The 13,196-nt window shown below is 37.8% G+C and overlaps 1 protein-coding gene across 2 annotated transcripts in view; it reads right to left on the bottom strand.

The window, feature by feature from the left end:
* The window catches only part of FMN2 (formin 2), a 371,000-nt gene that overhangs the window by 163,508 nt on the left and 194,296 nt on the right, over nucleotides 1–13,196 (bottom strand). For both annotated transcript variants that reach the window (XM_032319379.1, XM_032319378.1), the window contains one exon: nucleotides 8,636–8,697. In XM_032319379.1, the coding sequence (XP_032175270.1) occupies nucleotides 8,636–8,697 (62 nt within the window). The remainder of the gene's footprint in view (nucleotides 1–8,635; nucleotides 8,698–13,196) is intronic.

Raw genomic sequence — 13,196 nt, 5'->3', positions numbered from 1 at the left:
ATAAACCCAGGACCAGAGAGCTTCACTGGCAAATTCTACCAAACGTTTATTTATTTATTTATTTATTTTTAAAGATTGATTTATTTTTAGAGAGAGAGAGAATCTCAAACAAACTCTCTGCTGAGCATGGAACCCAGTGTGGGGCTCAATCTCACCCTGAGACCATGATCTAAGCTGAAAACAAGAGTTGGATGCTTAACTGAATGAGCCACCCAGATGCCTTATCTACCAAACATTCAAAGGACACAAAATCAATATGCAAAATCACCAGTTGTGTTTCTCTACACTAATGATGAACTATCTGAAAAGCAAATTAAGAAAACAATCCTATCTATAATAACATCAAAAGGAATTCAATATTTAGGCATAAACTTAATGAAGGTAGTGAAAGATCTGTACACTGAAAACTACAAAGCACTGATGAAAGAAGTTACGGATGACACAAACAGACATTCTATGTTCACAGATTGGAAGACTAACTATTGCTGAGATGTTAATACTTCCCAAAGCCATCTAGAGATTCAATGCAAAATCCCAGCTACTTTTTTTTTTAACAAAAATAGAATAAACATACTTAAAATTCATTTGAAGCAATAATAAAGTACCCAATTAGGTAAAGCACTCTTGAAAAAGAACCAATCTAGAGGTATCACGCTTACTAATTTCAAATTATATTACAAAGATATAGTAATCAAAACAGTATGATACTGGCATAAAAACATATAGAGAGCAATGGAACGGAATACAGAGCACATAAATTCATAAATGTACAGTCAACTGATGCTCAACCAGGATGCCAAAATAATAGAGAAAGACAGCATCTTCAGCAAATGGTGTTGGAAAATGGGATATTAACATGCAAAAGAATGAAACTGGGCTCTTATACCACACACAAAAATCAACTCAAAACAAACTTAGAGACTTAAATGCAAGACAGGAAACTATAATACTCTTAGAACCCATAGGGAAAATATCCATGACATTGGTCTTGGGAAGGATATGGAGGATATGACACCAAAAGCACAGCCAACAAAAGCAAAAAGAAAACAAGTGGGACTATAATATTTGCAAACCACATAACTGATACAGGATTAATTTTCTAAATATATAAGGAATGCCAATAATTCAACAGCAAAAAAAAAAAAAACCCAATCCTAATAACACAATTAAAAAATAGGCTGGGACTTCATCAAGATCAAAAGCTGCTGCACAGTGAAGGAAACAGTCAACAAAACAAAGAGGCAACCCACAGAATTCGAGAAGATATTCACAAATGACACTACAGACAAAGGGCTGATATCCAAGATCTATAAAGAACTCCTCAAACTTAACACACATAAAACAGATAAAATCACATCAAAAAATGGGCAGAAGACATGGACAGTTCCCCAAAGAACACATACAAATGACTAAGAGACACATGAAAAAGTGTTCACCATCATTAGCCATCAGGGAGATTCAAATCAAAACCACACTGAGAACCACCTTACAGTGGTTAGAATGGCCAAAATTAACAAGACAGAAAACAAGTGTTGGAGAGGATGGGAAGAAAGGGGAACCCTCTTACACTGTTTGTGGGGATGCAAGTTGGTGCAGCCACTTTGGAGAACAGTGTGGAGATTCCTCAAGAAATTAAAAGTAGAGCTTCCCTATGACCCTGCCATTGCACTCCTGGGTATTTACCCCAAAGATACAGATGTAGTGAAAAGAAGGGCCATCGTACCCCAATGTTTATAGCAGCAATGGCCATGGGCCAAACTGTGGAAAGAACCAAGATGCCCTTCAACATACGAATAGAAAAGGAAGATGTGGTCCATATACACTATGGAGTATCATGCCTCCATCAGAAAGGATGAATACCCAACTTTTGTAGCAACATGGATAGGACTGGAAGAGATTCTGCTGAGTGAAATAAGTCAAGCAGAGAGAGTCAGTTATCATATGGTTTCACTTACTTGTGGAGCATAAGTTCTAACATGGAGGACACTGGGAGAAGGAAAAAAGTGAGATGGGAGAAATCAGAGGGGGAGACAAACCACGAGAGACTGTGGACTCTGAGAAACAAACTGAGGGTTTTGGAGGGGTGGGGTGGGGGGCTGGATGAGCCTGGTGCTGGGTATTATGGAGGGCATGTATTGCATGGACCACTGGGTGTGGTGCATAAACAATGAATTCTGGAACACTGAAAAAAAAATAAAATTAAAAAAAAAATAGGCTGCGGCATCCAGGTGGCTCAGTCAGTTAAGCGTCTGACTCTTAATTTTGGCTCAGGTCATGGTCTCTGCGTAAGATTCTCTCTCTCCCTCTCCCCCTGCTTGCGCTTACTCCCTCACTCTCTAGAGTGCGCTAAAAAAAAAAAAAAAATGGTTAAAGACTTGATTAGACATACAAATAGCCAAGAGGTATATGAAAGATGTACAATATCACCGGTCATCAAGAAAATGCAAATCAAAACCACAATGAGGTATTATCTCACACCTGTTAGGATGGCTATTACCAAAACAAAACAAAAACAAAACACAAGGACAAATGTGTTGAGGAGGGTGTAGAGAAACTGGGACTATTGTACGCTGTCAGCTGGAATTCAAAATTGTATGGCTGCTATGGAAAGCAGTATGGTAGTCCCTCAGAAACTTAAAAAGAGAGCTACCATATAATCCAGGAATCGAAAAGAATTGAAATTAGGTTCTCAGAAGGGATGGTGCACTCCTGTGTTCATGGTAGTACTATTCACAATAGCCAAGATATGAAAAGGACTCAAACATCCACTGACGGAAGAACAGATTTTTTAAAAAATATGATATGTAAATACATAAATATAAATATATATATATTCATGAGTGTGTGTATATTATATATATATACACACACAGTGGAAAATATTTAGCCTTTAACAATGAAGGAAATCACACAATATGTGATAACACGGATGGACCTTGATGGTATTACACTAAGTTAAATAAGGCTGACATTGAAGATCAAATACTGTAGGACACCAATTGCATGAGGTATCAAAGAAGAAAATAATAGAACGGTGGTTGCCAGGGACTGAAGACAGTGGACAATGGGGAGTTCCCAATCAACATACATAAAATTTCATTTATGCAAAACAAAAAACATTCTATAAATGTGCTGTGCAACATTATTTCCATAGATAACAATCATATATTGTACACCTAACAATCTGTTAAAAGGTTAGGATTCATGTTAAATGTTCTTCCCACCAAGAAGAAAAAAAGAACAAAGGGAGAGTTTTAGAAATGTAGAAAATGGGAGTAAATATGAAAGATTACATTTAAGTCCCTTAAATGTACATTACCATTTAAAGCACAAATTACACCAGTGTCTCATGGAGTTGTACATACCTCATAAGTGTTATTCACATGGCAATAAAAGAGAGACAATAAAAATCCCTACATGATATCATCGAGGTTTCTACATTTTATAATATTACTCCAGGTAAGCAGGATGTCAAAGTTTAGAGATGTATTTTGTAATTCCCAGAGCAAGAAGTTAAAAATACACACACACACACACACACACACACACACACACACACAGGACAGAGGACAACAGCTGAGGGACAAACAAAAAATTATAGACTTAAATCCAACCATAACTATTACTCTATTAAATGTTAACAATTTAAATGTTCCAAGAAGGAAAAGACTGTATCAGAGTGGATAAAAAAAAACAAGACCAAAATATGTACTACCTACAAGACATTCTAATATAAGTAATTCCAACATAAAGACACAGGTAAGTTGGAAGTACACAAAACAAGAAAACCCATGAAAGCAGTAAGTATCAGAATGGCAGAATGGCCATCTAAGTATCACTTAAAATAAACTTCAAGACTAGGTATTAGCAGAGGGAAGAATTTCGTACTGATTAATATAGAAAGATGCATCTAAATGTGTACGGGTCTAATTAGAAAGTGTCCAAATATAGGATGCAAAAATTGACAGAATTAAAGGGAAAAATTTTAAATTCCACAATTCTCTTAAAAGGTCCTAAAACCCCTCACTGAACCTAGCCACTGCCTCCTGCCACAACTCTTCTCCAACCCATTCCTTCCAGATCTAATTACGCACACATGTTTTCTTCTTGCCAGTGAGCTAACTCCTCTTTTCTGCTTCCAAATCTTTGCATACACTGTTCTCTCTGCTTAGAACAATTTCAATTCCTTCTTGGGTGACTCCCACTGTCACTCCAAATGTCCCTTCCTCAGAGATGCTTTCCCTGTTGATGACATGTTTTCAGAGCCCATCTGTGGTTGCACATTTTTATCTTTCCTTCTCTCTCTCTCTCTCTCTCTCTTTTAAATTTGAGGGACATCTGGGGCGTCTGGGTGGCTCAGTCATTAAGCATCTGCCTTTGGCTCAGGTCATGATCCCAGAGTCCTGGGTTCAAGTCCCACATCGGGCTCCCTGCTTGGGCAGAAGTCTGCTTTCCCTCTCCCACTCCTCCTGCTAGTGTTCCTGCTTTGTCTTTCTCTCTGTCAAATAAATTTTAAAAATCTTAGATAGGTAGATGATTGATAGATAGATTTGAGGGACATCGGAGCTGCTGTGAAAAAAGAGCTAGGGACAGAAACAAGTACAGAATGAGAACAACTCACACGATAGAACAGAAGACACAAAGGTATTCCTAGAATTTTTTTAATTTTTTTATTTTTTAAAGATTTTATTTATTCATTTGACAGAGAGAGAGATCACAAGTAGACAGAATGCCAGGCAGAGAGCGAGGGGGAAGCAGGCTCCCCGCTGAGCAGAGAGCCCGATGTGGACCCAGGACCCTGAGATCACAACCTGAGCCGAAGGCAGAGGCTTTAGCCCACTAAGCCACCCAGGTGCTCCTAGAATTTTTTAGATAGAGAAGGTGGTAGTGACAAAGGAAGAAAAGTTGGCTCATATTAGTCAGATGACTTAATCTCCATGTGTCGGTGAGTTAGGAACTGGGAGTGAGCAAGGTAAGGGAGCGGGGGTGATAAATAGCCTGAATATTTTACTGTGCTGAGCTTCTGCTACAAAGAGTCCGTCCGTCCGTCCGTCCACCCATTCATTCCACAGCATGAAATACCATCGAGAACATATAAAACTTCTATTAAAGCTACATGGGTTGCTGGGCTGCCCCTTTCTGTAGATGAAAATAGGTAGAAACCCAGTCCCCTAGGGAGCAGTACACTCACTGGTTTCATGTAGTTAGAACTACAATTTCTGGTGTGCCCTTGTGTGATTTGGAGTAGGAGAGGAGGGACAGAGTATTAAAAGCATGTTTATATCATGTCATGCTCAATGAGTCTGGCACATTTGAATCTAGCTATGATACTGTTGAACAGTTTGGGAAGAATCTGTAGGAAGTAGGAAGGACTTCCACCAAGGTATACCAGAGACCGGCATTCACACAGCACACTGCCTTGTTTGTATCAGTCACATGGAAACATACAGACGATCAGCAACTGAAAACCATACAAAAAATTATCTGCACTGTGCACTAAAAAATAAACTGTAACTGCTTCTATGGTCTTGGGTTCGCCTTAAGTTCACTCAAGTACGTATTGTTCAATATTAACTGAGAAGAGAAAGCCCAAGCTTCTTGTCAACCCACTGGACAGATACTCAAAAGATTCAAAATAACCTAAGAAAAGGCAAGATTTCTCCAGCAACAAGGGGCTCTTGAGGTAGTAATCTCCAAAATTACATCAACGCAAAGGAAACAAAAATGCTCAGTTTGCCCTATGACCAAACATTACTATTTTAATTCAAAACCATTATTTGAAAAATCACACATAATCTAATGAAATATTTCTGGACTGGTAATGGTTAACTATTTACACAATAATTCTGAATCTTTGAAGAAATATTTCTGAAATCACTACATTTACATTGATCTTTTCAAAAAATACATCAAATATGGTGGTATAAACAATTTCCACTCCCTCAATTATAAAATCACAACAAGAACAAAAACAGCTTACTCTTTAATTAGTAATTATTATGAATATTATATACAAACCAGTATGCTAAACATGGAATATAAAATTCCTACTAATAAAGAGTTTATTGTTCAGTTGAAAGATAAGACGTATGCATACATAATCTTATATAAAGCACAGAAGAGGCAAGTGTCCAAGGAAAGGACAACAGGAAGCATGACAAGATTTCAAAGATGTCCTAAATATAAAGGACATCATTGCAACAACTGGCAACACTTGACTGGGATCTGAGGATTAGATGATATTAACATTATCAAAGCCAATTCCCTAACGTTGATGGTTACATTGTGGTTAAAGGTACGCTTCTTTGTAGGTAATATGCACCAAAGTGTTCAGGGATAATGGGGCCTAATGTTGGTAATGTATTTGCAAAGGATGAAAAAAAAAAGTTCTTTATACCACACCTGCAACTTGCAACTTTATTGCATCTTTGAGATTGTCTCAAAAGCCAAAATGAATTTTAAGATGGTAGTTGTGAGTAAAGTAGTATCACTCTGAGTTTTACAACTAAAAAGTAATCTCCATTAATTCTTGTTTGCTTGTAGACACACAAGTATTTATTCTGCTTTACCTGGCAGAACCCTGAGACCCTTGAGGAAAATGTTCGGTTTTACTGTAATTTACATGGCACACAACTTTTGTCGCCCTTTTGTAACCTGCTAAATGTAAAGAATATGGTTGACACTTTGAAAACGGTAATGAGGGTTTAAAATGTTCATATTTTGAGAACTGTGGGTCATTAAGAAAACCACAAATTTAACCAGTTCCATAATTCTCATTCAACTTTCACAAGTATGATGATAAGAAATTGGACACAGGGGTGCCTGGGTGGCTCAGTGGGTTAAGCCTCTGCCTTCGGATCAGGTCATGATCTCAGGGTCCTGGAATCAAGCCCCGCATCAGGCTCTCTGCTCAGAAGGGAGCCTGCTTCCTCCTCTCTCTCTGCCTGCCTCTCTGCCTACTTGTGATCTCTTTCTCTGTCAAATAAATAAATAAAATCTTAAAAAAAAGAGAGAGAAATTAGATACAAATTCTGGTAGCTATCTAGTTTATTCAGAGCTAGAAATTTGTATTTCATGAAATTAATTTGTTCTAAAAGGATAAAAACTGCCAAATAAAAGACTCTAAATGACCCCAAATTAAACTTTCCTCATAAATACACTTGTCCCCCATTTCTGTATTTTTTCTGTATATATTTCTGCACATGGATATACCAGATTAAGATATTCATGTCTTCATATAATATACAAAACACATGTATACACACACATATAAACTGTGTATATACATAAGCACTTGTATATATGTACATGTAAGAAAAAGAGTCACCCATATACCAACCCCAGACATCATTATGATATGTTGAAGAACTTACTTTCCCTGGGATTCCCTCATTTCTTCCATAGGGCTCTCCTGGTTGGGGGAGGGTTGGTATCAAAGATTCAAGAGAAATGAAAACTCTCTGTACCTCTAAATGGATATATTTTAAACACCCACTTCACTGGGACACTAATATACTAATATATTAAATACATATTTATTTTTTCCAGTTTTCCATCATGTACTGACAACTACGTAATCAACCATCAAACCTCTCTCAGTCTCCATTAATGAGTCCGTCTAACTGAACCCCCATGTTCACCATGCTGACCAGGTACGAACTTTACACGTGATCAACAGATTCTATGTGAGGCACCACAAGAAAGATCTTCTCCTACAAAGGTCTAAACTTCATAGGGGAGACCCCATATACATGTGTTTTAAAAGTACCAAGTTCAAGAGTGAGAAGTATACAAGAATACATTGTTGCCAAGGGAGTAGTCAGGGAAGAAAGTCTGTATCCTATTGACTATGTGTTTTCCAGAACCAGAAAGTTCCTTGACTTGGGGATGAAAAGTCAAGGACCAAGGCCATGCCCCTTAAACAAATAGAGGCTTAAATACCAGGTACGGCAGAGACAAGAGTAGAAACAAAATGGAAAAAAGAGAGAGAGAGAGAGAGCACGAGAGTTCAAAGACACCAGCTACAAAACAGGGTCAAAGTGAGACTTTCTCCTAAATATAATCAGAAGCACTATAAAGGCCCTGATAAGGTAATCACGTTCTCACCATGTGAATTAGTGCTATTCAGTTTAGAGAAACAGAGCCAGAGTGAATTAAACCCCAGCCATACCACATTCGCTGTGTGATTTTTGAACGAGTTCCCTGACCTTACTATGACTCAACTTCCTCATATGTAAAATGGAGATAATAACTGAACCTATCTAGAGTTTTCGGGGGGAGATTAACTGAGTTAGTTAATCAGAGTTAAACTGATAACTCTGATCACACTGTTAGTTAAACAGTGCTCAGCTCAAATTAACCTCTACCTAAATATTGACTATTATACATCAAAAGAGGGATTGTAAATAACCTCACACACAGTGTGCTCTAAACCACCTTCTTTGAAATTATGAGACCACACATTTGTCCAGTAGGTTTCCTAGAAAGTATTTTACCTAACTTGTACTTAAGTAAATTCAGTGTACCTAAATCAATTCTTCTTAAAGGACATTAAGGCAATGAGTCTAGATGTACATACTGGCAAGTATTGCATATGTATTATATACTCACACATAAATTTCCTTCTATTACTCACATTCTCATAGAGAGCTTGAAGGGTCTCCAGATCAACCACAGAATTGTCCAAGTTCACAACAGCTGTGGAAAAAAAAATACAAAAGAAAATATATAAAATTGGCATTTAAGCCAGCTATAAAAAGGTGTCTGACCATCTTGAACAACAGTGATCATCTCCAGAATAGTGTTCTACCTTCAACACACTCACTGAACTCTACTACCAAGACTGTGTCCGAGGAATTTCAGCAGGGGTAAAGTGTAAAGCTTTCATTTGTCCCTCAAACACAAAATCCCATGAATATGACCCAGTCAAAGGTCAAAGATAAACTCTGAGTCTATCTATCTTTCAAGGTCCAACTGCATGAATTTGAAAAATTTGCTAAACACTAGAAAAAGGGGCTAATCACTCCCATTACTGCTATATCCCATTTTGTGAGATAAATACTTATACCTGCCAATTCTTAAACTTAGGACAAAGGTTACATTTAATCACTAAACAAAGGACTTAATATAAAAATGAAAGATGCATTTTCTGTTATAATTCTTTACGTGGTTATGATCAAAGGACAATGCATTGACAATGGTACTGAGAGTAACACAGAGGCACCCTTAAAATCCACTTTTTAAGTATAGGCTTCACGCCCAGCGTGGAACTCAACATGAAGCTCAAACTCACGACTGTGAAATATGCCCAGATCAAGTCGGACGCTCAACTGAGCCTCGCAGGCGCCCCAAATCCATTCCTCTCATACAAACTGCCCATGCTTATATACGGAAAAAATGGAATGAATATTCAAAAATGGGGTATATATTCTTAAATGCACTTTAAGCCTGAGAAGTATGTTGGATTTTGAAGTATGTTTTATAACTCAGTTTGGGCACAAATTAATCAAAAACATTCTGCATTACCTACATATATATTAGCTGGAAATGATGTGTTTGCCCTGTTCCGATTTGTGCCAACTAGCCAATTAAACTCCTATAGGATCAAAGATTTCTGGGAGAAAAATCACAAAGTAGATAATCACAAATTGGTTAGGTTTATTTTGATAATTGAGGCATTTCACACTGTCTTTTCTCTCAAAGCCTTAAGTACATGAGACATAGTCTAGTTGACTCTGGCAAAATACCAAGAAGGAATTAAAAAGGACAAGTGGGAAATTGAAGCGTATGACGGATGAGATATCTAACCAACATAATGTAGCATTTCTGTTTGGAGCTGGGAACAGAGCCCAGATTCACCAACAAATATCACAGTAAGTAGAATATGATACTTCCACCCTAATACCACTTTCCCCATTTCCAACAAGTTACATCTCAAATATCAATCTAAGAATTTGATGAAGATTTTCATTCAAATGTTTTCACTCCTTGACCACATAAGGCAAACATATCACAATCTGTTTAATGACTCCGAGCGAAAAACCAACCCAACTAACTTCTGACTATATTTCAGAAATTAATTAAAAGGGATTAATAAATGGATTTTCACTGGAGGTAAAATGCCTATCATGTAACAAAATGCATAAAACCCAAATAAAGACAGCAAATTCATGTGTGGAATTACCCCTTTGGACTTGTACATTGTCTAGGCCTTAAAGAAAATCTTGCAGTGAGCCCAAAGATCTCTGTCTTTGGAATTCATTAGATAATAATCCAGTATTTCTACATTCCTCCAGCAATACAGCAAAAGATTGATGGGAAAAGAAAGAAAGAAATGCAAGTCGTCAACTTAGTGTAAGATTTCATTCTCGGAACAAGGTAAAGACACAAAAAAATCATTTATCCTCAAGTCAAAACTCTTTATAAAAGATACAATTGTCCTCTGATGTTATCCACCGTTTTAAAAACACGTTATTCCTATAAGTGCTCCCCACCTGCAACTTTGTGCGTATACTGCGGTTTCTCATCTGTTTATCTCACACAATGTCAGAAACTAAAGAACATCTTAATAAATGCCACATGGTCCTAATCGTAGGTATACAGTCCTAAGCAAGACCTCAAAAGTTCCTAATCCATGAAACCTCACTTTTTAGTCATCCACACGGAAATCTCCTTGGAAAGAAATAGTGTTACGATTTTTCCACACAATTTTCTCCCACTTGGCTTTACACTTGAGAGACGCTAACACGATTTGATGGGAATCGCAGTTTCGAGAGAACAATATAGTCACGCTTGAGTAGCTGGAAATTAGAAAAGACTAGATACTGGCGGGTGAATGGATGGAATGAGAGGCGTTCTAGATGGGAAATAAAGGCCAAAGAAGTCTTCTGGGAACGGTCAAAGTTACTGAGGTGCTGTATGCACTCAATTTGAAAAGCACGTTTTAGCATTTCAAAGATCGAGACTTAGACTAAAATTCCCATCTTACTAAATATTTAGTGGTGTCTTCTAGTGCTCCCTCCCTTAAAATCTATATATTTCAACTGATAAAATTCTAAAATCAAGGAAATAAAACGATGCATTCACTCAGATACGCAATAATATGTCAAGTGCCTTGTCATTCAGGGACTCTGCGAGCTTACCAACCGGTTAACCGTTACTCAGAAAACACTGACTTGAAATGGGAACTAATTAGATGTGGATGTTCTTAATGACTCAGCCTTGAAAGCCTGTGGACGACTGAATGTACAGAGACCGCTCCAATCCGATGTCTAGGTATGGCCATGCTAAGGAATTCACAGAAATAGAAATAGAAATACACATACATTTTTTTAAGGTGGCAAAAGATTCAAGGAAAAAGCACCTCATAAATTCCTGGAGTCCATGTGCCAAGTTTCAACCTTCTTTGAAAGGAAAATGTTTTGTTTTTTACGATTTTATTTATTTATTTGGCAGAGAGAGACACAGTGAGAAAGGGAACACAAGCAGGGGGAGTGGGAGAGGGAGAAGCAGGCTTCCCACTGAGCAGGGAGCCTGATAGGGGGCTCAATCACAGGACCCTGGGATCATGACCTGAGCCAAAGGCAAATGCTTAACAACTGAGCCACCCAGGTGCCCCAAAGGAAAATACCTTTTTTAGAGATTATTTCAAGGTGATAATTTCTCTTTTCCCCCAAAAGGCAATACTATTTTTCATTTTTATTTTTTTATTAATTTTTTTTTATTTTTTTGTAAACATATAATGTATTATTAGCCCCAGGGGTACAGGTCTGTGAGTCACCAGGTTTACACACTTCACAGCACTCACCATAGCACATACCCGCCCCAATGTCCATAACCCAATGCCCCCTCTCCCGACCCCCCCCCCAAGCAACCCTCAGTTTGTTTTGTGAGATTAGTAAGAGTCTCTTATGGTTTGTCTCCCTCCCGATCCCATCTTGTTTCATTTATTCTTTTCCCCACCCCCCACATTGCATCTCCACTTCCTCATATCAGGGAGATCATATGATAGTTGTTTTTCTCCAATTGACTTATTTCGCTAAGCATGATGCCCTCTAGTTCCATCTATGTCATTGCAAATGGCAAGATTTCATTTCTTTTGATGGCTGCGTAGTATTCCATTGTGTATACCTACCACATCTTCTTTATCCATTCATCTGTTGATGGACATCTAGGTTCTTTCCATAGTTTGGCTATTGTGGGCATAAGGCAATACTATTTTTATGGGATGGTTTACTGATGAAGAAGGAACACAGAACATGGAATCAAACTTAACTGGGTTTCCATTTTTCTTCGCAGCCGCATCACTTCAAGTAAGTTACTTGACAAGTTCTAGTTTCTTTAGGGGGACGAGGTGAGGGGAAAAGGAAATCAAAGAAAATACTGGTAAGATTTTGGGTTTCGTGGGGACCAAAGGCAGGAGCAAGTAAAAGGATCTAGCATGTGGTTGGTTAATGATATTTCCCTCTTCAAGTTTTCACAACAGTTCAACCCTTCTGGCTCTAAGATGCTTTATTATCTAACTCAAGGTTAAAGTTACTTTCTTTCTTTTCTTTTCTTTTTTTTTTTTTGGTCCAATTTGTGTTTTGTGCCCTCATAAACCAAACAGAAAAATTCCACCTGTATCTCCGAAGGGGTGTGCTCTCACCTAAACGATGAACTACCACAACTGAATGGCAACCTGGCTTACGACTACAGGGTATCATTGATCATACTCTTGTCTCCTTTACTTGGCGTTTAAACCGTTAGGCATAAGACGCAGATTTCAGAACACAAATAAACCCCAAATTTGGGAGGATACTCAGTGATAAAACTTTCAGATTACTTTTTTCTCTAACATTCAACTGGGTACTAATGGGATTATACTTCAGATAAGAGACCAACTACTTCACACTCATTTCTTCCTCTCTGCTGTAAGAATTTTGGGAGCGGCCATCATCGTCTGGGACTCCTCACACTTCCTACCCAGACATTCCCCTACAGGTCTACCAAGCAGTTTTCATGGTTTCCCCATAAGATATACATGAATTTGTTACTTTGAATTTAGCCAAGAAACACCTGTTCTGTTTTTATGTAGAAGAGTGTAAGGACTAAGAAGATGTTGAGTGGAAATTCTCTTTTGCATGTTAAGAGATCATTAATTTATTTGTAAAGTACACAGACTTTTCAGGATTAGAACATATGGAGGTTTTTACCAC

The sequence above is a fragment of the Mustela erminea genome, chromosome 17 (genome assembly GCF_009829155.1).
Source record: "Mustela erminea isolate mMusErm1 chromosome 17, mMusErm1.Pri, whole genome shotgun sequence".
Taxonomy (NCBI): domain Eukaryota; kingdom Metazoa; phylum Chordata; class Mammalia; order Carnivora; family Mustelidae; genus Mustela; species Mustela erminea.
The sequence above is the reverse complement of the archived record's forward strand: the minus strand, read 5'-3'. Positions and strand labels throughout refer to the sequence as shown.